General features: G+C 35.0%; 8 protein-coding genes across 17 annotated transcripts; 4 read left to right on the forward strand and 4 right to left on the reverse strand.

Moving 5' to 3' along the window:
- Nucleotides 1-668: 668 nt before the first annotated feature.
- On the forward strand, nt 669-3903 carry LOC142517644 (chaperone protein dnaJ 50-like). 10 transcript variants are annotated; one of them, XR_012813348.1, is made up of 6 exons: nt 669-851; nt 962-1023; nt 2295-2350; nt 2474-2554; nt 3299-3410; nt 3584-3903. XR_012813348.1 is itself a non-coding variant. In XM_075619975.1 (6 exons), exons 1-5 carry the CDS (start codon nt 733-735, stop codon nt 3344-3346), a joined length of 366 nt encoding a protein of 121 aa, XP_075476090.1. In that variant the 5' UTR covers nt 669-732; the 3' UTR covers nt 3347-3374; nt 3584-3903. The 10 variants fall into 10 exon arrangements, 5 of the variants coding, with proteins under 5 accessions (XP_075476090.1, XP_075476086.1, XP_075476087.1 ...); XR_012813349.1 differs by having other exon boundaries at nt 3299-3405; XM_075619975.1 differs by having other exon boundaries at nt 3299-3374.
- A 616-nt stretch (nt 3904-4519) lies between these two features.
- Nucleotides 4520-6162, reverse strand: LOC142518308 (uncharacterized). The gene is made up of 4 exons (XM_075621072.1): nt 6006-6162; nt 5752-5869; nt 4910-5001; nt 4520-4827 (listed from the first exon to the last, which is right to left on the reverse strand). The coding sequence occupies exons 1-4, from the start codon at nt 6019-6021 to the stop codon at nt 4763-4765; spliced, it is 291 nt and encodes a 96-aa protein (XP_075477187.1). The 5' UTR covers nt 6022-6162; the 3' UTR covers nt 4520-4762.
- A 617-nt stretch (nt 6163-6779) lies between these two features.
- On the reverse strand, nt 6780-8665 carry LOC142519464 (putative xyloglucan endotransglucosylase/hydrolase protein 8). Its single transcript, XM_075622495.1, has 4 exons — nt 8217-8665; nt 8036-8136; nt 7748-7950; nt 6780-7279 (listed from the first exon to the last, which is right to left on the reverse strand). The coding sequence occupies exons 1-4, from the start codon at nt 8410-8412 to the stop codon at nt 6874-6876; spliced, it is 906 nt and encodes a 301-aa protein (XP_075478610.1). The 5' UTR covers nt 8413-8665; the 3' UTR covers nt 6780-6873.
- Nucleotides 8666-9954: 1289 nt separating this feature from the next.
- Nucleotides 9955-11597, reverse strand: LOC142518300 (uncharacterized). Its single transcript, XM_075621066.1, has 4 exons — nt 11441-11597; nt 11187-11304; nt 10345-10436; nt 9955-10262 (listed from the first exon to the last, which is right to left on the reverse strand). The coding sequence occupies exons 1-4, from the start codon at nt 11454-11456 to the stop codon at nt 10198-10200; spliced, it is 291 nt and encodes a 96-aa protein (XP_075477181.1). The 5' UTR covers nt 11457-11597; the 3' UTR covers nt 9955-10197.
- A 617-nt stretch (nt 11598-12214) lies between these two features.
- On the reverse strand, nt 12215-14138 carry LOC142519456 (putative xyloglucan endotransglucosylase/hydrolase protein 8). Its single transcript, XM_075622485.1, has 4 exons — nt 13652-14138; nt 13471-13571; nt 13183-13385; nt 12215-12714 (listed from the first exon to the last, which is right to left on the reverse strand). Exons 1-4 carry the CDS (start codon nt 13845-13847, stop codon nt 12309-12311), a joined length of 906 nt encoding a protein of 301 aa, XP_075478600.1. The 5' UTR covers nt 13848-14138; the 3' UTR covers nt 12215-12308.
- Nucleotides 14139-16866: 2728 nt separating this feature from the next.
- LOC142518309 (thiamine thiazole synthase 2, chloroplastic-like) lies at nt 16867-18280 on the forward strand. The gene is made up of 2 exons (XM_075621073.1): nt 16867-17878; nt 17971-18280. Exons 1-2 carry the CDS (start codon nt 16982-16984, stop codon nt 18136-18138), a joined length of 1065 nt encoding a protein of 354 aa, XP_075477188.1. The 5' UTR covers nt 16867-16981; the 3' UTR covers nt 18139-18280.
- An 880-nt stretch (nt 18281-19160) lies between these two features.
- LOC142519337 (pentatricopeptide repeat-containing protein At4g21170) lies at nt 19161-21146 on the forward strand. Its single transcript, XM_075622319.1, has one exon. The coding sequence runs from the start codon at nt 19280-19282 to the stop codon at nt 21023-21025; it is 1746 nt and encodes a 581-aa protein (XP_075478434.1). The 5' UTR covers nt 19161-19279; the 3' UTR covers nt 21026-21146.
- A 1205-nt stretch (nt 21147-22351) lies between these two features.
- Nucleotides 22352-24156, forward strand: LOC142517889 (putative dolichyl-diphosphooligosaccharide--protein glycosyltransferase subunit 3B). Its single transcript, XM_075620386.1, has 2 exons — nt 22352-23475; nt 23782-24156. Exon 1 carries the CDS (start codon nt 22409-22411, stop codon nt 23429-23431), a length of 1023 nt encoding a protein of 340 aa, XP_075476501.1. The 5' UTR covers nt 22352-22408; the 3' UTR covers nt 23432-23475; nt 23782-24156.
- Nucleotides 24157-25448: the final 1292 nt, after the last annotated feature.

Consider the following 25448-nt stretch of genomic DNA (forward strand, 5'->3'; position numbering starts at 1 on the left):
TCGTCTTGATACAGTGAGAACAGTAGTCGAATCTGGGGCGTTACATTGATCCCTTGGTATCAATATATTATTCGGTAAGTTACCGTAACTATCATGATTTGCAAGTTTTCTAATGATAATGATTGTGGATTTCACCTTGAAACAAAAGGAAAAAAAAACTATTTAACATAGCTTTGCGCGATATATGAAATTTTGGATGACTATATCTAGTGGCGGAGCCAGAAATATGGCTCCGCCCGGGCTAAAATTTTAAACTATAATTTTTTAATATATTAAATTGATATACCCGGGTTAATATTATATTATTCCAAAATTATCTAAAATTTACATATAATTTTTTTAAAAAAAAATTGGGTCACCTGATCTAAAGCCGGGTATAGAAGCCTTTGGCTCCGCCCCTTACTATATCTGTTTGAGGAAATTAAATTAAGTACATACCGTCACTTTGTCTAATTTATGTCTGAAAATATTTCGTGAAGGTACAAAACCAAATATTGCCTTTGATATTTGGAATTGGCAAATTTTTTTTCTTTTGAAAAGATGAAAATGCATAAAGAAGACTTCTCAAAATAAATAAATAAAAGAAGAAAGTAGACAGCATAAAACTTAAGAAGGTCAAGATTGTAATTTCAGTTACCCTGGACCACCATCCTCCCCCACAAAAAAAAAAAAAAAAAAAAAGAAACTCTGGATCCTCAATTACCAATCGTCCGGAACACTGCCGATGGCGGCATGGCGCCACCCGCAGCTATCCACTGCTGTGTGCTGATAATGATAGTAACGGCGTCCCTTCTCATTCACCCTTCCATCACCATCTGCTGTGACAATGATGACTATTATGATCTCTTAGGGTAGGTGAACCTTGCTATGCCGACTCTACATACGGTTCTCTTCTGTCTTTTAACTCCATTTCTATCCCTGCTCACTGTTTTTTTCTTCACCTTTGTTTGTAATTTTCAAGTGTCACTGAAATGCCAATTCTTCTGAGATCAAGAAAGCTTACTACAAGCTGTCTCTTAAGTAGTAAGTCAATTTTTTTTTTTTTGTTCTTGTGTAATGCCCAGTTTATTGCTTGGTTATAATTCGATTTTTAGAATATTTTATTTATTTTTGTGATATTAATTCAGTCACCCGGATAAAAATTCTGATCCTGATTCGAGGAAGCTGCCCGTGAAAATTGCTAATGCTTATGAGGATATATTCGCAGCTTTTTTCCTCCTGTTCTCCAATCGATTTGATTCATGTGAATTACAAGCATACGGCGTGATTTGTTTCGTCCAAGGGCCCTATATCTCTGTTATGTATTAAACGTCTGATTTAAAACCCAAATGTTGTTCAAGAGGATGTACGAATATTGATCATAAAGAGCAGTTTAGTTAACTGGTAAAATTTCATACTCGTTGATGATAACTTAATGAATAATGCTAAAGCTACAACCAATATATCATTACACCGATATTTACAAATCGCGAGATTTTGTATTCGATATACAATGAGATTTTGACAAATTGAATTTTTGTATTCAATATATAGTAAGATTTTGACAACCTGTTGTCCCATTGTTAATAGATATGTGTGCTGAAATTGTAAAGTATATATTCCTAATAACCGATATGACGATTTTAGAATGGCATCACATTCCCCTGCTAATGGATATGATTGAGTTAGCGGCTCGTAATAGCAGATATACTTACCTTTGGTTTTTAACTTGTAAGTTGGGAAATCATCCCTCCCCCAGATACAAACATATGTACAGAGTGAAGCATGTCCTCGCAGCTTCAAATTAATATCCCTAGGCATCGTTGAATTGGTTTTGACTTGTTTCATTCGTCACCATCAATTCATGTGTTTAAATGAATAATTCACTTCAAGTTCAATGTATCTGATCATTGGACAGCTAACCACATGGAAAATCTGATGTTTCATGCCACTTTCTCTCCCTCCTTTTCCTAATATGTTGTCTCATGCTTCATCTTTATTTGTGCTGTCATTATCATGTCATGTTTTGTTGTCCAGTCATTGCTGTGAATTTTGGAATTCCAATCATTCTAGACCGCTAATTGATTAGCGGCAGATATTTTGAGAGAGATTATTTACATTCCACGTAATTTCATCATTCTATGATATCATTATTCTATGATTTTACTCTTGTAAAAGCTAATCGGGCACTTGGGACAATTAGATGTTCATTCAGCATTTTTTTCTTCCAAAAAGAATGATTAAAGTTTTATAATCTTAACCTCAGTTCTTTGCTCTGATATTAACCAATACTGGCCCTTTCTCGCAACTATTAGGTTTAATTTCTACAATACGGGCTCGATACTACCATGCTTACTATGGTCATAAGACAGTAAGTTCCTTTTCCATATTTTAGTTGCAATTTACACAATTAGTTGTGAAGTGTTAAATCACTTCGTTGTATAAAAGACACGTCATCACATCCTAGTTGACCATGTTAATTTCTATGTGCTAGGATACACGTGCTGTCCTTGTGGGTCTTCTTTTGGTACTCTCAGCATTTCAGTATCTAAACCAGTTGACAAGGTATTATCAGGTAACTGGAAATTTTACGGCTCATCATTTGATAATGAAAAATCTACTAGAAAGAATAAACCACTGCTGTAAATTTAAGACCTTTTTTTTTTTTTGCTATATTGACTGTCAAAATCCTTTTAGTTCCTTACATCCAACACATAAACTTCTTGCACCAACTGTAAGATGCAAAGCTATTCAAATCTGTCCTCTCTTCTCCCTTTACAAGCTGCATGTTGGAGACTCATAAATGAAGTTTCTTCTTCTATTGAGTTGGCATTTATTAATTGAATAAATCCTTACAAAAAATATGTGTACGTATTCATTCGCAAAGAATCGGGGGTGGGAATGCAATTATTTTCAGTTATTAGTGATAATGAGTTTTCAAGTGTCAGTTTCCGTTCAGATTTATGGGATTTTATTTTTGGAACTATGGAGGTGGTACTCTCATGCATATGCTATTGCAAACAATAGCTTATTTTTTCAATTAACTGAATTGCCAGAGCAAGATTTAAGTATGGTTTTTGAGATTGGATTGCAAGATTTCACTAATTGGACTACAACTCTATGATTGGAGTGTAAACGAAATTTGGGAGACAGAAAATTGGGCTGCTGTTCTATCCCTCATCTTGTGCCTAGTAATTTTATATTCGTAAACTTGCCTTGTTAAATTTAAAGAGAAATCCTCTATACATGAAACATTGTCTCTTTCCTCTTCGTTTCATTCTTAGTGGCCAGTTGATCATCTCTTATTCTCTCATTTCAGGCTATTGATATGGTCAAGAAAACTAGAATTGCAGATAAAGGGAGCTGAAAAACCCACTGTTTGGGGACTTCTCGGCGTACGTTTCATTTTACTTCCTTACACTGTGGGTAAGGTCGGTATAGATGCATTTTCTGAGTAGTTGGCAAACTATCTGAAAGCCATTACTTTAATGGTCGATCTCAATTTCTGTAAAAACTGCTCTTCAGTATATTAGTTTAAACAGAAGCTGCTGTTGGAATTTGGAACATATAATAGCAAATAACAACCAGTTACTTTCACCTACAGTGGCGGATATGCGAAAAGAATCAAAGCGCAGAAGATAGTCGATGAAATCCAGTAGCAGAGAGGGCTGCTTGCTTGCAGCTTTATGGTATCATCCTAGCTCATTTGGTGTGGAGATTTTGGAAAATTTTTGACAAATCAACACTTCTATACTTGAATAGAGAGGCCCTAATATTTTTTTCCTTTTCTGCATATCAACTGAACTCCAATAATCATAGAACCTTACTAGGAAATGCTCGCAAATTTCAGTGTTGCAGTTGAGTGATTCAAATTGTTTCAGTGAATATGAGTTACCTGGAATGCTACATAACAATATCGATGATGATTCGGTCTCTGTTTTTTTTTCTTTTGTTGAATCATTGTTGTCTTATTATTATTATTATTATTATTATTATTATTATATCTATGTGATATTTATATTTTTATTTTATGTAATTAATTATTAAATTAAAGTTAGTGAGTATTCGAGTTTAAATGATTATTAAAATTATTTATGTTATATAATGAACATATTTAAACTTTAAATACTATTATATAAAAAATATTTATATTATTTGAGATAATGTTTAAACATGATGACAAACTTTTCCATTAAATTGATTTGTTTACTTTAATTGTGTAAACTATTACTTAAAAAAATAGAAAAAATATCTAAAATTCATATATTATTTTATCTATCAAAATATAAATAATAATAAATACTTTTAAAAAAATAAAAAAAATAGTCATTTATTAGATCGATAAATTTTTATTATTTTTAGAACATGTTAAAATATTTATATCGGAGCTCTAATTAAGATAAATAATAATAATAGTAAAAAAAATAATAACAATTCACTGACAATCAACAAATCGAAATGCACGATGATTTTGAAAAGATAAAAATATAATATTATACAAAAAAAATTATATTATATTTAATATAATAGAGCCTAAATATAGGACAAAAACACATTGTGCGCTATAGTATATGGATTCCCCTGCCATCACAGACCTGTCCATCCCCCTCATCCATTGCGTTCCGTTCGTAGTATTTTAACCTTCTTCTATAGAAGGTATTTTAGTTTTTGCTTATGTGGAAACGATTATTACATAATGATAAAAACAACATGATTCAAAAGTACATGCATTTGGTAGTTCATATCATACTATGAATACAGACGTTTCTGCTCATTCGATACATTATGCATTGCTTTGCTTGTAGAACTTGGTGTCGATTACTTGCTTCCCACACATTGCGCATACCCCTGGATCAGAAAGGGTTAAAAAAAACATAGAATCACCACACACCAATGCTTTTTTCAAAGGTATAAATGGAAAAAAGTTTACCTTTACTGTATGCGCATGTGTGACAATATTTGCCATCCTGATGTACTTGCTGCTTACAGATAACGCACTTTGTTTGTCCATATGGTGTCCACCTGCCAACCCAACTAATTTCAAAATGACAGAACAAAGTGACTGATAATCTATTTTATAATAAAAGAGAAGTTTTATTACAGCATATGCCTTCCGATTTCTAACCATTACCTACTTCGATGGCCTTTATTTTCTATGATCTAACGCTCTCTCTAAGCTAGAAAGGATTGTGTAATGCTCCAGATTCGACGACTGAGACGTTATCATTGGTATCAGAACCAATCTCTTTTAGTATAGTGTGGTTCGAGAGCGAACCAAGCGAATGTTAGTATGCATGTGATGCACGAGGCCGAAGAGGACGGTTGTGATCGCCGGTGCCATGAGATTGCACGGATAACAAGCTTGAAAGTCATATTTTTACTAGTTTCTCTTGAGAGGTTTTGGCTTAGTCCTCCCCTTTTTTATGGTTCTTTTTGTTTTAAATAAATTAGCTGGTGTATGTCGTTCTCTATCTAAAAAACAATCATAATAAACCAAGGAGCAGGGAATTCAAGGATTGCCGATTCCACCATGGTATAAACGAAATGTAAACAACTAATTTAAAACACAATTGAACGAATAAGAAGCGCGTCAAGGCTACAATTTTATACGTTTTAATGAATTCTAAACGATCAATGGGGTTTAGTATAAAGATCAACAACAAGACAGCAAGTAATTTCAATCACCAAATAAAGTCTGTAGCTTTCAACTCACGTGCCATTGCTTGAAAGAACAATAAAAGCAAAAAAATAGAGTAGTGGGGTGAAGGGAACCTGTGTTTCTTGGAAAGGAGTTTGTTCTCGTTAACCTTACGGCCACCACCTTCTGTGGTATTGTGTGCCCCTTCCTTCCACTTGTCCGGCACTATCACCTTCGACAACTTCTTCTCACCTGCACAAACACACAATTCGTCATCATCGTCGACATACGAATCCCCCACAATCTGGCAAAACCCTAACAAACCAATTCCAAGATTATGCGTAAAAATGGCTAATTGATTCGGCAGGAAAGAGGAGAAGAGGCTTACACTTCTCGCACACCATTTTGCGATCGGAACCTTTGGCAATCGAGAAAGGATTTTTACAGCTCGCACTCCATATCTGACGAAATTATTTCTACTGCCAGCTTTTAAAAGGTCGTGGATGCTAGAAATAATTTATGTTTATTGTCAAAATAACTAAATTCAAATTAACTCAATAAAATAAATAATAGAAACAGGTGGGAATACATTTATCTTGTTTAAATTTTATTTATTTATTCTTAGCTTCAGCAACTTTTAATTGAAACAAAAACTCATGTAAAACGATCTCATGAGTCGTATTTTGTGAGACGGATATCTTATTTGGATCATTCACAAAAAAATATTATTTTTTATACTAAGAGTATTACTTTTTTGTGAATATCGGTAGATTGACCCGTCTCACAGATAAAAATTCGTGAAACCGTCTCACCTACTCTTTAATTAATCATAATTAAAGTTTGGAAAAAATTTGTCTCTTTAAACTAGTGTCATTATGCACGCAAATTATTTTTTATAAAAAAACTAGAGATTATAAAAACATTAGAGATGATTTTTACTAATTAAAATAATAATTTAAATTTGAAAATACTAGCTATTTTTGAATTTATAATCTAACTATAGAAAATAATTAATTTTTTTTCTTAAGAGCCATGTAGACATTTAAATTTGGATAAAAAATGGAACAGATATTGGAGTTAAATTTTAGATAAAATTGAAATATTTTTTGTAATACGGTTAAGTTTCCGCAAAAGAGTTTTTTTTTTCAATATTAAATAGTATATAAAATTATGAATAATGATAATTTAATCTACAAAATAAAAAGAATGCATCCCATCAATACAAAACCGAAACCCGTCCGAGCAAAATCAGCTACTCAGTTGATGGATTCATTCAGCCAACACTCCTCAGGCAATGTGGCGAACCTTTTAGTATCCTTACAATAATCGTATATCACGAGGTTCCTCTGCACCCAAGCGTAATCCATGTTCTGATTCTCCGAGAGGTGCCACGCATTGTACTGATCCCACCAATGTTCCGTGGTGGTGGATACACAGGCGGGATAAGGGTCCACCCATTGACACCCATCCGCCACGAAATTGGTGTAAGATGACACAAATGGTGCTTTTTTCCAGTCTGTTTTCTCTAGACCACCTCTCGTTGCCCAGTCATCCGCGTTCCAGATGCTCGAAAATAAGTACATCGGCTTCTGGTTGGGGAAGAAGCTGTTTGTGTAGTTCGTGTTCTTGTATACTCTGATAGGAACTTGATCCACAACAAATCTATTTGGAGGTATCGGTTGATTAGTTTCGGATTAAACAAGATGTATCATGTATCAGTCCAATATATAACAAGGTTTTTTTCACACGGATTGAAGGTACCAGTGACAGAGTCACGAGATGGACCTGATAATTTGGTAAAGTAGTGAAGAGACAATGTCAACATAAAGAATCAAGCATGAATCATAATGCTCTTGTATTTATGGATGAACAAACATAACGAACAAGAATGAAACGTTAAGTAGTGTCGGTAGATCGGATGATAAAGACCGATAAATTATCCATGAGAGGTTGAAAAGGTAACTAAAGAACAGAGATATCGAACTAAATATTGCCCATGGGAACAGACCTAACATGCGACTAAGGATGAACTTCAAATATTTTTAGTTGTATATTTTCTAGTGCTGCTCTACATGTAATTTGATTAGAAGCAAGAACATAATAAGATGAGCAAAAAACTAGAAAACTTACAGTATTTGTTCATTGTTCCACAGAAAGGCGTACTCGTGATAATCCTCGGTGGGGTCGAACCACAAACTATGTCTCATCTCGCGGTTACCAGTTCCATTTTTGTACACGTTTGTCTGTATAATGTAAGGTTGCCCTGTTCTATTCCCCAAGAACTCAAAGTCTAGCTCATCCCTCTCCGGCCCTGCCGCATTTTCAGTGCACATCTGCATCCAGTTAAATAGGAATTAAGATTAACTATAGATTTTTCTGAATATCATTTCCAACGGTTGAAATAAGTTCAAAACTTACATAATAAGCAGTGACCACTCCAGCTGAATCTCCTCCAACAAGTTTGAGTTTCATGCTGAACCAACCGAATCTGTATCTCTGCTTTGTCATAAACCCGCAACCTGTAAGAAAATGAAATGGGCAAATTCAAAATCGTGTTCATTAAATGCTTCTGATACTTAAAACACCGGCCACTAGCAACCTGCTTGTTTATCCAAGGAAAGATACCAGATCTGCCCATCTTCAGAAGTCTTGAAGTTAGTCTCAGGACAAGTCTTGCTGAAATTATCATCGAATGAACCTGTTGACTCTGCGGCCTCTGAAAATGGACCAAGTATGGCAAGAAGATTGGCGGTGAAGACTAGAAGAGAGAGAAAAAGATAAGCCCTTTTCTCCATTTGTCGAGAGAATTCCTCTCTTACCACGTCAGAATTTAGAATTCTGAGATTGGGGTCTGTCTATCAACAGAATATTTAAAGTCAAGTAATCATACTAATCGTAATATGTAAGAATTTGGATCCGGGTCTAAATCAAGATCCATTTTTTGATCAGATTTGAAATTCATATTCAATACTAGAATTATTTGTGAAAAAGGGCATTGGAGAAAAGGAAATGACCGACAAATGTGGAGAGATTGGCAACTACGTTTGAATGGAGATTCGGGGAATCCCCAAAAGAAAAATAAAAATGGATGGGACCAAGATGTTTGCATGAAAGAACGCGGGAGAACCTGATCGTGCCTTAAAATAATCACATATAACAGGCATAGCTGGTTTTTGAACGAGGCCAGCGTAGAAGAGCAGATCTATTGGTATGATATTAATTTCTGTCCCTCTTGTTTATAGATGCATTTTCTGAGTAGTTGGCAAACTATCTGAAAGCCATTACTTTAATGGTCGATCTCAATTTCTGTAAAAACTGCTCTTCAGTATATTAGTTTAAACAGAAGCTGCTGTTGGAATTTGGAACATATAATAGCAAATAACAACCAGTTACTTTCACCTACAGTGGCGGATATGCGAAAAGAATCAAAGCGCAGAAGATAGTCGATGAAATCCAGTAGCAGAGAGGGCTGCTTGCTTGCAGCTTTATGGTATCATCCTAGCTCATTTGGTGTGGAGATTTTGGAAAATTTTTGACAAATCAACACTTCTATACTTGAATAGAGAGGCCCTAATATTTTTTTCCTTTTCTGCATATCAACTGAACTCCAATAATCATAGAACCTTACTAGGAAATGCTCGCAAATTTCAGTGTTGCAGTTGAGTGATTCAAATTGTTTCAGTGAATATGAGTTACCTGGAATGCTACATAACAATATCGATGATGATTCGGTCTCTGTTTTTTTTTCTTTTGTTGAATCATTGTTGTCTTATTATTATTATTATTATTATTATTATTATATCTATGTGATATTTATATTTTTATTTTATGTAATTAATTATTAAATTAAAGTTAGTGAGTATTCGAGTTTAAATGATTATTAAAATTATTTATGTTATATAATGAACATATTTAAACTTTAAATACTATTATATAAAAAATATTTATATTATTTGAGATAATGTTTAAACATGATGACAAACTTTTCCATTAAATTGATTTGTTTACTTTAATTGTGTAAACTATTACTTAAAAAATAGAAAAAATATCTAAAATTCATATATTATTTTATCTATCAAAATATAAATAATAATAAATACTTTTAAAAAAATAAAAAAAATAGTCATTTATTAGATCGATAAATTTTTATTATTTTTAGAACATGTTAAAATATTTATATCGGAGCTCTAATTAAGATAAATAATAATAATAGTAAAAAAAATAATAACAATTCACTGACAATCAACAAATCGAAATGCACGATGATTTTGAAAAGATAAAAATATAATATTATACAAAAAAAATTATATTATATTTAATATAATAGAGCCTAAATATAGGACAAAAACACATTGTGCGCTATAGTATATGGATTCCCCTGCCATCACAGACCTGTCCATCCCCCTCATCCATTGCGTTCCGTTCGTAGTATTTTAACCTTCTTCTATAGAAGGTATTTTAGTTTTTGCTTATGTGGAAACGATTATTACATAATGATAAAAACAACATGATTCAAAAGTACATGCATTTGGTAGTTCATATCATACTATGAATACAGACGTTTCTGCTCATTCGATACATTATGCATTGCTTTGCTTGTAGAACTTGGTGTCGATTACTTGCTTCCCACACATTGCGCATACCCCTGGATCAGAAAGGGTTAAAAAAAACATAGAATCACCACACACCAATGCTTTTTTCAAAGGTATAAATGGAAAAAAGTTTACCTTTACTGTATGCGCATGTGTGACAATATTTGCCATCCTGATGTACTTGCTGCTTACAGATAACGCACTTTGTTTGTCCATATGGTGTCCACCTGCCAACCCAACTAATTTCAAAATGACAGAACAAAGTGACTGATAATCTATTTTATAATAAAAGAGAAGTTTTATTACAGCATATGCCTTCCGATTTCTAACCATTACCTACTTCGATGGCCTTTATTTTCTATGATCTAACGCTCTCTCTAAGCTAGAAAGGATTGTGTAATGCTCCAGATTCGACGACTGAGACGTTATCATTGGTATCAGAACCAATCTCTTTTAGTATAGTGTGGTTCGAGAGCGAACCAAGCGAATGTTAGTATGCATGTGATGCACGAGGCCGAAGAGGACGGTTGTGATCGCCGGTGCCATGAGATTGCACGGATAACAAGCTTGAAAGTCATATTTTTACTAGTTTCTCTTGAGAGGTTTTGGCTTAGTCCTCCCCTTTTTTATGGTTCTTTTTGTTTTAAATAAATTAGCTGGTGTATGTCGTTCTCTATCTAAAAAACAATCATAATAAACCAAGGAGCAGGGAATTCAAGGATTGCCGATTCCACCATGGTATAAACGAAATGTAAACAACTAATTTAAAACACAATTGAACGAATAAGAAGCGCGTCAAGGCTACAATTTTATACGTTTTAATGAATTCTAAACGATCAATGGGGTTTAGTATAAAGATCAACAACAAGACAGCAAGTAATTTCAATCACCAAATAAAGTCTGTAGCTTTCAACTCACGTGCCATTGCTTGAAAGAACAATAAAAGCAAAAAAATAGAGTAGTGGGGTGAAGGGAACCTGTGTTTCTTGGAAAGGAGTTTGTTCTCGTTAACCTTACGGCCACCACCTTCTGTGGTATTGTGTGCCCCTTCCTTCCACTTGTCCGGCACTATCACCTTCGACAACTTCTTCTCACCTGCACAAACACACAATTCGTCATCATCGTCGACATACGAATCCCCCACAATCTGGCAAAACCCTAACAAACCAATTCCAAGATTATGCGTAAAAATGGCTAATTGATTCGGCAGGAAAGAGGAGAAGAGGCTTACACTTCTCGCACACCATTTTGCGATCGGAACCTTTGGCAATCGAGAAAGGATTTTTACAGCTCGCACTCCATATCTGACGAAATTATTTCTACTGCCAGCTTTTAAAAGGTCGTGGATGCTAGAAATAATTTATGTTTATTGTCAAAATAACTAAATTCAAATTAACTCAATAAAATAAATAATAGAAACAGGTGGGAATACATTTATCTTGTTTAAATTTTATTTATTTATTCTTAGCTTCAGCAACTTTTAATTGAAACAAAAACTCATGTAAAACGATCTCATGAGTCGTATTTTGTGAGACGGATATCTTATTTGGATCATTCACAAAAAAATATTATTTTTTATACTAAGAGTATTACTTTTTTGTGAATATCGGTAGATTGACCCGTCTCACAGATAAAAATTCGTGAAACCGTCTCACCTACTCTTTAATTAATCATAATTAAAGTTTGGAAAAAATTTGTCTCTTTAAACTAGTGTCATTATGCACGCAAATTATTTTTTATAAAAAAACTAGAGATTATAAAAACATTAGAGATGATTTTTACTAATTAAAATAATAATTTAAATTTGAAAATACTAGCTATTTTTGAATTTATAATCTAACTATAGAAAATAATTAATTTTTTTTCTTAAGAGCCATGTAGACATTTAAATTTGGATAAAAAATGGAACAGATATTGGAGTTAAATTTTAGATAAAATTGAAATATTTTTTGTAATACGGTTAAGTTTCCGCAAAAGAGTTTTTTTTTTCAATATTAAATAGTATATAAAATTATGAATAATGATAATTTAATCTACAAAATAAAAAGAATGCATCCCATCAATACAAAACCGAAACCCGTCCGAGCAAAATCAGCTACTCAGTTGATGGATTCATTCAGCCAACACTCCTCAGGCAATGTGGCGAACCTTTTAGTATCCTTACAATAATCGTATATCACGAGGTTCCTCTGCACCCAAGCGTAATCCATGTTCTGATTCTCCGAGAGGTGCCACGCATTGTACTGATCCCACCAATGTTCCGTGGTGGTGGATACACAGGCGGGATAAGGGTCCACCCATTGACACCCATCCGCCACGAAATTGGTGTAAGATGACACAAATGGTGCTTTTTTCCAGTCTGTTTTCTCTAGACCACCTCTCGTTGCCCAGTCATCCGCGTTCCAGATGCTCGAAAATAAGTACATCGGCTTCTGGTTGGGGAAGAAGCTGTTTGTGTAGTTCGTGTTCTTGTATACTCTGATAGGAACTTGATCCACAACAAATCTATTTGGAGGTATCGGTTGATTAGTTTCGGATTAAACAAGATGTATCATGTATCAGTCCAATATATAACAAGGTTTTTTTCACACGGATTGAAGGTACCAGTGACAGAGTCACGAGATGGACCTGATAATTTGGTAAAGTAGTGAAGAGACAATGTCAACATAAAGAATCAAGCATGAATCATAATGCTCTTGTATTTATGGATGAACAAACATAACGAACAAGAATGAAACGTTAAGTAGTGTCGGTAGATCGGATGATAAAGACCGATAAATTATCCATGAGAGGTTGAAAAGGTAACTAAAGAACAGAGATATCGAACTAAATATTGCCCATGGGAACAGACCTAACATGCGACTAAGGATGAACTTCAAATATTTTTAGTTGTATATTTTCTAGTGCTGCTCTACATGTAATTTGATTAGAAGCAAGAACATAATAAGATGAGCAAAAAACTAGAAAACTTACAGTATTTGTTCATTGTTCCACAGAAAGGCGTACTCGTGATAATCCTCGGTGGGGTCGAACCACAAACTATGTCTCATCTCGCGGTTACCAGTTCCATTTTTGTACACGTTTGTCTGTATAATGTAAGGTTGCCCTGTTCTATTCCCCAAGAACTCAAAGTCTAGCTCATCCCTCTCCGGCCCTGCCGCATTTTCAGTGCACATCTGCATCCAGTTAAATAGGAATTAAGATTAACTATAGATTTTTCTGAATATCATTTCCAACGGTTGAAATAAGTTCAAAACTTACATAATAAGCAGTGACCACTCCAGCTGAATCTCCTCCAACAAGTTTGAGTTTCATGCTGAACCAACCGAATCTGTATCTCTGCTTTGTCATAAACCCGCAACCTGTAAGAAAATGAAATGGGCAAATTCAAAATCGTGTTCATTAAATGCTTCTGATACTTAAAACACCGGCCACTAGCAACCTGCTTGTTTATCCAAGGAAAGATACCAGATCTGCCCATCTTCAGAAGTCTTGAAGTTAGTCTCAGGACAAGTCTTGCTGAAATTATCATCGAATGAACCTGTTGACTCTGCGGCCTCTGAAAATGGACCAAGTATGGCAAGAAGATTGGCGGTGAAGACTAGAAGAGAGAGAAAAAGATAAGCCCTTTTCTCCATTTGTCGAGAGAATTCCTCTCTTACCACGTCAGAATTTAGAATTCTGAGATTGGGGTCTGTCTATCAACAGAATATTTAAAGTCAAGTAATCATACTAATCGTAATATGTAAGAATTTGGATCCGGGTCTAAATCAAGATCCATTTTTTGATCAGATTTGAAATTCATATTCAATACTAGAATTATTTGTGAAAAAGGGCATTGGAGAAAAGGAAATGACCGACAAATGTGGAGAGATTGGCAACTACGTTTGAATGGAGATTCGGGGAATCCCCAAAAGAAAAATAAAAATGGATGGGACCAAGATGTTTGCATGAAAGAACGTGGGAGAACCTGATCGTGCCTTAAAATAATCACATATAACAGGCATAGCTGGTTTTTGAACGAGGCCAGCGTAGAAGAGCAGATCTATTGGTATGATATTAATTTCTGTCCCTCTTGTTTATAGTTTTTTCCCATTTTCATCTCTCTCTTTTTCTTGATTGACGAATTCATCCCTCGACATTTTAATCTATTCCCAAAATCGTCTCTCACGTTACCTGTCCGTTAGATTTAATGTTGAATTAGTCATGCATGAGAGAGAGACATCACCCATATTTCCTGGTATCATACTCATTTTTGTCCATCTTATTTGCTGTTTTTCCCATTTTCGTCTCTATTCTTTCTTGATCACCATTCACCCCCCAAATTTTTCATTTCTTCCAAAAATTGTCTCTAATGTTATCTCTCTATTTGACCTAACTTTAAATCGATCATGTGAGAGCTACATGTTACGTATTTTTCTCAAATCAGTCATGAAATATAAAACTTAGAACTCTAATTCTCCCAAATCAAACAAGAGAAGTTCGATAGCTATAATGTCACGGCAATCATAATTCTTTGCAATCACATAAATTAGTGAATAATTTATGTCACGGCAATCATAATTCTCCTTCTAACATAATTATCATATAAAATATAATAACAAAACATAAAATTAACACAAAAATATGTTAGAAGGAGAAATTATACGAGGGTGCTTATGTGGTCTACCACGCGAAAATCACGTGAATAATGAGTTATATATATGATTAATTCGGGAATGGATCCTTTACCGTGGGCATCTCCATATTAGGGAATGATGTGGCACAAGTTTTTTTTTAAAAAAATTTGTTTTTATATTTATTTTAATTTTTTTTTTTTGGGCTTTTTGTTTCATCTTTCTTTTACTCGCTATAAAATTTTCACTTTTAAACATTTTTAGTCTTGTTTAAAGTATATTATAATTCTTTCTTTGGTAATTTTTGGACTTTTTGTTTCACTCTTTCTTTTTTTTCCCAATTTGTTTATCTCATTTGTTTTGAGAGTAAAACATATTTATTTTTCAATTTTAGTTCTTTTCACATGATTCATCCATTTTCTTTTCTTTTTTTCCCCATTATTTTTTTTAAAAAAATTACAACAAGGGATGAGAAGACTTGAATATAAAAATTTCTATTTTTTTGATCATTTGCATGTCCATTTCTTTTCTAATTTTTTTACTACCGAATTTATTTATTTTGGGAGTAAAACGTATAATTATCATTTTTCTATATTGACATATTTAATTAGTTGATACATTAGTATATAGTACATAAATATAAATTATAACAAGAAAAAACGATACAAAAATATAGACAAGATAAAAAAGAAATAAAAAATAGTTTTTAAAAAAATTAGATTGTATACCAAAAAAAGTTAAAAAGGAAAACAAAAAACCAAAGAATGTAAAAAGAAAATATTAATTAAAATATATAAAACGACAAAAAAAATTTTGTGTTGCGGGTGTAAAACGACGCCACATCCCCTGCTGTAAAGATGTCCACAGTATGGGATCCATTCATGATTAATTCATTATTTCCTATCTTAAAGTTATTTTATATAAATTAAGTCCATAGTTTGGTCGAGTGCTTGCATATTCCATTGTGTGAGTTATTTGGTGAGACGAAGTCGATAATTTTATCGTATGTTAATTTTAGCATTGATAATTTCATTGTATGTTTCTACATTAATTAGATGATGATGTTGCAAAAATATTAAAATATTAAATTTTTTATCTCATTTAATAACTTTGTATTTAAAAATAAGTGCGATTGAAAAAAAAAATGCAATTACACATAAATAATTTTAAACTTAAACGTAATTTTTAAAAAACATAACATAATTAAATTAAAAAACACATACATAGTTAAGAAAAATACATATAATTACAAGGAGGTTTATTTATAGACAAATACTTGAATTTTTAAAAATATTTCTGTTGTTAATTTTATAATTTGAAAAATCAGCTTTTTTTCGTCAATTTTTACGCTTTTTTTTACATTTTAAGATATTTTTTTCATTTTTACATTTTGTTAAAATCTTTAATGGGCTGGGATATTAAAACGGGCTGGCTAAGTAAGCCAGCTCGCAACCCGCTAAAATCTGCAGTTAGGCGGAGTGGGTTGACCCATCATTTTGGTTGGCCTCGAAATGATCGACCCAGCCTAACCTGTTTTGGGCTTTGGATTAAGTGTGACGACCCGTCTAATTTTTTTATTTAGAAAAAATTTTAAAATAAAAAATTTTTTGAAAAACATTTGAAATGCTAAAAAAATAGAAAATAAATTTTTATTAAATAATTCAATCAATATTTAAAAACATCATTACGAGAACATAATTGGTTTGGTCACCAGTCACCGCGACGAAATTAATAACTCCACATATGGTGCTGGGGATATTTTTCAGAATTTGGATGACCTATCATTTTTTAATCCATTAGAAATTTTATAATTTGTATATAATTTAGCCTCCTCAAATGGCAAAATCCCAACAAAAAATGAAATTAATCTTGCAATGCAAAAATAAGATAAAATAAATGAAACTATGTATGAAATAAACTATATATTAAAATTATTTTACAAAAAAACCAGAAGTAGAACTTAGCACACAGTCTTTGGTCGCAATGGCCCAAAATTATATTCCCGAGGTGCCATCAATGCACACAACCAACTTTACAATAATTCTGAATCGTTCAAATTCTATCTTACAATCTCCCCGTCTTTCAGGTCTTCTTTTCTTTGATATTTTCAAACCCACCCTCACTTTTCCAGCTTACATTTCTCTCTTCTCTGTTCAATGGCAGCCATGGCCACTACCTTCACCTCTCCTCTTTCCAAGACTGGGTTTCTGGATAACAAGAACTCTTTCCATGGATGCGTCATCCCCACTCGTGATGCTCAACCCATCAAATCGACCCGGCGGAACATACCAATTTCCATGTCCGCTACCTTGTCGTACAACCTCGAAAACTTTAAGTTCAATCCCATTAAAGAATCCATCGTCTCCCGCGAGATGACCAGGCGTTACATGACGGATATGATCACCTTTGCCGACACCGACGTCGTCGTCGTCGGCGCCGGGTCTGCTGGTCTCTCCTGCGCCTATGAGCTCAGCAAGAACCCCAGCATCAACATAGCTATCATTGAACAATCCGTTAGCCCAGGTGGTGGCGCTTGGCTCGGCGGCCAGTTGTTCTCTGCCATGGTCGTCCGCAAGCCAGCACACAAGTTCCTTGACGAACTTGAAATCGAGTATGACGAGCAGGAAGACTACGTTGTGATCAAGCACGCCGCTCTTTTCACCTCCACCATCATGAGCAAACTCCTGGCGCGGCCCAATGTGAAGCTGTTCAACGCGGTGGCGGCCGAGGATTTGATCGTGAAGGGGGGGAGAGTGGCTGGAGTGGTCACAAACTGGGCTTTGGTTTCAATGAACCACGACACACAGTCGTGCATGGACCCGAACGTGATGGAGTCGAAAGTGGTGGTGAGTTCTTGCGGCCACGACGGTCCCTTCGGCGCCACTGGGGTGAAGAGATTGAAGAGCATTGGAATGATTGACAACGTCCCCGGCATGAAGGCCCTGGATATGAACACAGCTGAAGACGCCATTGTTAGGCTTACGAGGGAAATTGTTCCTGGGATGATCGTTACAGGAATGGAAGTTGCAGAGATTGATGGAGCCCCAAGAATGGTTAAATAATTAGAATTAATTAAATCAACAACTGCTCTAATTTACCATTATTATTGAATAATCTTGAATGTGAACTCGTGTGTATTTTACAGGGTCCAACGTTTGGGGCAATGATGATATCTGGACAAAAGGCTGCCCACCTGGCATTGAAAGTTCTGGGGCGGCCAAATGCGTTGGATGGTTCAAACAGTGAAGTGAAAACTGATCAGCCTGAATTCACTCTAGCCTCGATGCCATCTGATGAGACTGTGGATGCATAAATCTGCTGTAAATCGAGTGAATAAGCTTCAAGGTTGAAGGCAGGCAGCAATAAATTGTAGTAAGAAGATAGTTTGTAGATGTTTGGTGACGCGTGGTATGTGATTTCTGTTGAAATGCCCATCTGTTTCTGGTTTTCATTTTCGACTGTGGGAATCTCTACTTGAAGGTCGTTCTTTTTTGTTTCCAAAATCAAGTTTTTGTCGATAATTCTCAAGACGAATAGTAAATAAATTTAGTAATGGGTTCAGTAAGTGATGATATATACATATGAAAATACATACAAAACAATCAATTGGTGCTTTCTACGTCAATTCCTGTTGGGAATTAATTATAAGTTTGTCACTTTTCGATTGTTGGCATCCTCAGTGGCTCAGTAGTATAGAAAAATTTATATAATGATTTTTTTATTAGTAATATTTATTCATTGCACAATTTTAATAATTTTAAGTGATTATTCAAATTGCACACAATGGGATGCTAGTTAAGATAAAAAAAACACGTAGATATAAGTCATCTATTATATTCATCTTCATCATAGTGTAATTTAACTCGAAAACTATTTAAACTACTGGAAATCAAGTATAATTTTCATTCATCCTCATTAGGAGTGCAATCGACTGCTCGAGTTCAACTCGAAAAAATTAAACTACTTGAACTCGAGCAGTAATTTTTAAGCTCGAGCTCGACCTGATAACATATTGAGTTACTGAGCTCGAGCTCGAAAAAACTCAATTAAAGGATGGAGCTACTCGAATTCGACTCGAGCTCACGAATAGCTCGACTCGTTTTCATCCCTAATCTTCTTTCTCATGGATATTTAATTTTATCTACATCTCTATGTCTGTCGAATTATTAAATATTCATACTCAACTCATTTATTAAATCGGGATGACTCTTCTATTTGGGCCGTGTATTCTTCTTCAAGTTCCCAGAAATTTGTCATATGCCCATATGATATCGTCCTTCGAATCCAAGAAAAAATAATAAACAAGAAACTTTATAGCGATTTAGCCTTTAAATATTTGTAAAGTGCGACATAAGTTAAAAGCGTAGGAAACCGTAGCGTTCTCAACGAAAGAGAACCACATGTTCTTCCACCGTTCCACCGAGTCTCGGGTGTTCTAACCTCCTCCACCAGAAATGAGCAGAACAAAAAAGTATATAAATCTCACTGAATCCAAACGCTTCTCAATTGCAGTAACAAATCCGATTAACAATTGGAGGATCCAAATAAAGCAAACCCAATTAGTTTCACAAGCCTCCGCTATCCTCTTGCAAAGACACGCCAAATTCTGGACTCCACTGCTCAAAACCCTCAATCTTTCCTCCAATTTTACCCCATACCTCTTCCACCAAATCTTTAAGAGAATCGAAACCCGACCTCAATTATGTCTTCAATTCTTTAAATGGGTGTGTACGAATATTGATTTCACCCCGGACCTCAAGACTCGGTGCAGGCTGACCCGAATACTGTTCGACTCCGGATTGTCGAAACTTGGAAAACCGATTCTAGATTCACTTGTTCAAGACCACCCGCCAGCCGTGATTGTGCATTTATTGATTCAATCGCGCAAAGGTGTTGGTTTTCACAGCGTTTCCCTTGTTCTGAAATATGTTGCTGAATGCTATTGCAGTAAACAAATGTATTTGCAAAGTTTACAGATATATAAGAAAGCTGCGGAATATGGGGTTGAGTTGACTGTAGGTACTTGCAATGCTTTGCTGAATTTGTTGGTTGATAAAAATGAGCTAAGAATTGCTTGGTGCTTTTATGCTTCAATGACTAGAAACGGGGTTTCAGGAGATCAGTTCACTTGGTTTTTGATTGCGAGAATTTTATGTAAACATGGGAAATTTGAGAGAGTTTCCAGGATTTTAGATATGGGTATCTACACTCCCGCGATGTTTAATTTGATGATTGATAACTGTAGCAAAAGAGGGGATTTTGAAGCAGCATTTGATCATCTAAACAAAATGTGCAGCAAAAGAATCGAGCCGAGTTTAAATACTTACGGTTCAATGCTTGATGGGGCATGTAAATTTCGAGATACAGAAATGATTGAAAGGGTTTTGCATTTAATATTGGAAAAGGGATATCTCCCAGAACCAAGAGGTTCAGATTATGATTTGATAATTCAGAAACTGTGTGATTTGGGAGCTACTTATGCCGTGGATTTGTTTCTCAAGAAAGTTTATGATGAGAAGATCGAGCTACAGCATTCTACTTATGGATGTATGCTTGGAGCATTATTATCCGAGCAAGGCAGGGTGAGAGATGCAATCAAGTTGTATAATATCATACAGGAAAAGGAAATTTTACTTACTGAGATTTGTTACAATAAGTTTGTGGCTGTTCTTTGCCAGGAAAATCCATCACAAGATACAAGCAAATTGTTAATAGATATAACAAGAGGAGAGTTATGTCCTGCCACCATTGAACTTTCTAAGTACATTAGCAAATTGTGTTCGGTAGGTCGATGGAGGGAAGCGGAGGAGCTCTTGAATTTGATTTTGGATCAAGGGTGTTTAATTGATTCGAGTACTTGTGGCTCTTTTTTTAAGCACTATTGCTATAACCGACAACTCGATTCGGCAATTTTGTTGCATGATAAGATGAAAGGATTGAAGGGTGTGTTAGAAATAGCAACGTACAATGTATTTCTTGCAGCGCTACTGAGAGAGAAGAGAATCGAAGAGGCAACCAAGGTGTTCGGTTACATGAAAACATGCGAACTGTTGAGTAGTGAAAGTTTTACACTTATGATAATTGGTCTGTGTCGTGAAAATGAACTGAAGAAAGCCATGAAATTACATGATGAAATGCTAGTATTAGGGTATAAACCTGATAGAAAAACATACAAGAGATTGATTTCTGGGTTTAGGTAAATGTTGGGTAATGGTTCATGTTAGTTTCTGCACTTTGCTCGAGGCTACATATCAGCACATTAATGTAGCTTTTGATGTCTACAGTATCTGGACATGTATAATTCATAAACAACTTTTGAGGATTACTGTTTCTCTGGTACCATAATTTCTGCACCCATTTCACCATTTCACGGTGTTAAATAACTTATCGGGGTATGTTTTTTCAAGGGTTTGTTTCAGAAAATATAATGGAGAGTGGACTGACTGAATCTGAATGTTCGGACATAATATAATATATATATATATATATATATATATATATATATATATATATTTACAACTAGAAGAGATGTAAGCTTGAATGAAAGATTATAGGATATCATTCAGAAATGTAAATAAGACAATATTTAATGGTGGGATAATTTTATGTTTGGTTCTATAATTTGCATTTTTTTAATTTTTTTTGTCTTTTTTGGCTGAATTTTTTTTATTTTCTTTACTGAAATTTATGGTGTTAGAGGAAAATTGTTTATGATACGGCACTTTATGCCACATAATATTCTTAAAAAAAGATCATGACATATATATATGTTTTTTTCCCACTATCTAAGCAATTTTCAAAAAAGACAAAAAAACATGAGAATTACGTAACTAAAAATACAAATATCACCGTTAAGGGCAGCCACAATGGATGTTATAACATCCATTTAACACCCAATCTCCAATGTGAGTGGGCGTTATAACGCCTACTCACATGAGAGGGTGTGGAGCGTTCAAACAATTGAACGTCCATGTGTCAGTTTTTTTTTTTAAAAAAATTGGATAATTAACGACGGTTTATGAAAAACCGTCGCTATTTGCGACGAATTTTCACAATGCGACGGATTTTCACAAACCGACGCTGAACGCGGGCCCCACACACGTGATGAAGTTTAAAATAATAATAATTCAAATTTCTTAAAAAAATTGAAATTGAATATATTTAATTTAAAGTAAGAATAAGATGATTGAGTGGACAGCGGGACCTACAAATAATGAGTGTGAATGTTAAAATGAATTTGAGAGAATAGATGTGTTAACGTAATATGTATGTGACATGTGGACCCTACAATTTTTGATGAGGTGGTGGTGGTAAACACCCACCAATGTGCGAGTGGTCTAACAAGTAAAAAATGAAAATGCACGTTACATAAACAAAAATACACTCATTGTTAATAATATAAAAATAAAAATTAAATGTTTATGTTGGCCAAAGGCACAAGAATGAAGTGTCACGATGTGATTGGAAGAGACAAGTGAGGAGAAATCCGAGTCAGCCTTCCATTTGACCAAAATTCAAATAATTACTTGACCATAAACCAGAAGTCTTGGCTTCTATTGCTCCAAACTCTAGTTTCGCCACCAATGGCGATCTCTTTAACCTCTTGTGTCGCCGTCTTCCTCCTCCTCCTCCTCCGTCTCCTCACATCTCATGCCCTCTCCTCGTCAGACTCCGTTGTTTCTGACCTGTCTGCCCTCCAGTCGCAGTCCTCAACCGGCGTCATCCACCTAACCGACCCACTCCTCCGCCGCATCCTCGCCTTACCCACCCCTCGTCCCTTCCACTTTCTCATCTTTTTCGACGCAAAACAGCTCCACTCCAAGCCTGAGCTCTCTCTTCCAACTCTTAAAAACGAATTCTCCCTTGTCTCCTCCACTTTCCAATCCAATAAACCTAACCAGAAATCCCTCTTTTTCTTCGAAATCGAATTCGGAGAATCTCAGGTTTCTTTTGCTCAATTCGGGATTAAATCTCTTCCTCACATCCGTCTAGTCCCTCCGTCGGCCGCTGACTTAAAAGCAGACACGATCCAAATGGAGGCCTCCGATTTTTCCAGATTGGCTGAATCCATGGCCGAGTTAATTGAGTCCAGGACTAAGCTCTCCGTTGGTCCCATTAATCGCCCTCCTGTAGTTTCCAAAAAACAAATCTTTTTGGCAGTCGCTGTTGTATTGATTTGGACTCCTTTTTTCTTGAAGAAATTGATTGTCAGGAATACTTTCTTGCATGATAAGAATATATGGATGGCTGGAGCCATTTTTGTTTACTTCTTCAGCGTTTCAGGGGCGATGTTTAACATAATCAGGAAGATGCCAATGTTCATGATGGACAGGCAAGATCCGGGGAAATTAGTTTTCTTTTACCAGGGCTCAGGGATGCAGCTAGGGGCCGAGGGATTTTCTGTCGGATTCTTATATACAATCGTGGGCCTCTTGCTGGCGTTCGTGACTCACGCCATGGTTAGGCTGAGGAATAGGGCTGTGCAGAGAGTGTTGATGATTTTTGTGCTTTTTACATCTTTCTGGGCGGTGAAGAAGGTGGTTTTCTTGGACAATTGGAAAACGGGGTATGGTATTCACGGTTATTGGCCTTCTAGCTGGCGGTGAGTGCAATGAAAAGGTCCGGGAATACTGGGTGTTTCTGCGTTTGGGTGAGAATTTTGCAATAGTTTAAATTCGTGGGACTCTAAAGATGTATCTCATTAAAGAGCTTTTTACTTCAACGGATATTTCTCTCTTCACTGAGACAATTGATCTATCTCTTTTTTCTTTAGACATGCTTAACGGCAATTCCAACATATTTGATAAAGAGGTGTTGTATTTCAGTGCGTGTCCCACACTACGTATTTAGTTTTGCCGAGTGTTTTTTTATTGTTTGGTTGCAATTTCTAATGCCTTTGTGTTTCTGCGGTTCTGACATAATTTTTGCTTAATGGTGTGTTTGCATCTATCACCAGGTAAGAAATGTCCTTTAAACTTGTGTTCGGTAAGAAATCTGTATTTACTTGCTGTAATATGATGCCAAATGGGGAAAGCAAAAGTAGCAAGAAATGGTGGACTGTGGTGCTTGGGGAACACATTGTTATTGGTACTGGCCTTCTTTTATCTGCTATATGGCAAGTGAACGCGTGGTAATATTATGGGGAGTTACAAGTTTCTATGATTTTCAATAGTAAGAGGGCAGTGTTGAGATGATAGCTATTAACTTCATGAAAGAAATTTGAATTCTGTTTGGGCAAAATAATGAGAGAAAAAAATGTACAGAAGGAAAATAACGATGTGAATGATCTGTATTGTTCTATTCTTAATAATAATTTGGTTTTATTCATTTATGGGTATTGTAAATTTTAATTTTAAGATGATTTTGCTTTGGATCTAACACTGTTGCTGATCTATGCGTCTATTCTTGTTGTCTAACCATCACTCTGAGATTCTACACTGAGACACACGCACTATATACTTGTTTAGTTTCAATTTCTTTGATTGACTTCGTTGTTCAATCACTTATATGGCTGATTTCACTATATACTGAGACACACGCACACCCATGAGCAACACCAATGTTTGTTCGATCACTTGATACTAACAAATATTCTTTTCGACCACTTGAAAATGGAGAAAAAATCGTTGGTCCATAAGTGCCATATCAAAGTATGATTGGTGTATTATCATATCACGCAAATTGTACTCACCCAGATATATCATTTTCTGTTAATCTTTTAGCCAGATATAACTCATGTCCAACCCGAAGACTTGGAATAGTGTAAACATATATTTCGTTAACTTCGTGGTACAACTGATATGATATTATTTTATTCGACAAAATCAAAGTCTTCTGTAGTTAGATATCCAGATACATGATATCTTTTTGATCCACATAAAACTAAATCTCAGACATGTTATGTGTTTAAACGAGGAGACACTGTTATATCAGGGAAGTCGGTGAAACAACGACGTCTTCAAATCACTCTAAGATCATTGCAATGCATGAAGCAAGTCGGGAGTGTGTGTAGTTGAGATTAATGACACAACATATTCAAGAATTATATAGGTTGCCAACAGCCAAATACAACCCAACAGTAATATTCGAAGATAATGATGCTTGCATTGTGCAGTTAAAATGAGGCTATATCAAAGATGATAGAACAAAGCATATTTCACCAAAGTTTTTCTATACACACGAGCTTCAAGAAAATGGTGATATTGATGTCCATCAAATTCGCTCAAGCGACAATGTAGTGACTTATTTACAAAGGCATTGCCAACTTCAACATTCAAAAAATTGGTGCACAAGATAGGAATGCATCAGTCGAAGGATCTTAGATGATTGAGATCAGGGAAAATATCAATTGTTGTAATCTTTTTCCTTCGTTCAAGTTTTTCTCATTGGATTTTACTGACAAGGTTTTAAAGAGGTAGCATTTGAGCTCCCACATCTCTCAGAAGTAATCCGTTGAGTCGATAACCATCTCAGGGGGAGTGTTATAGATAAGCTATTGTAGATGATTATTGAGATATGATTTGTATTTTATCATACTATTCAAACTCTATAAATATGCTCAAATGATGATAAAGTATTTCAAATCATTTTCTCTTCTCTACATTCTTATCATTCACAACAATA

This window comes from Primulina tabacum, chromosome 11 (genome assembly GCF_025594145.1).
Source record: "Primulina tabacum isolate GXHZ01 chromosome 11, ASM2559414v2, whole genome shotgun sequence".
In the NCBI taxonomy this organism is placed as follows: domain Eukaryota; kingdom Viridiplantae; phylum Streptophyta; class Magnoliopsida; order Lamiales; family Gesneriaceae; genus Primulina; species Primulina tabacum.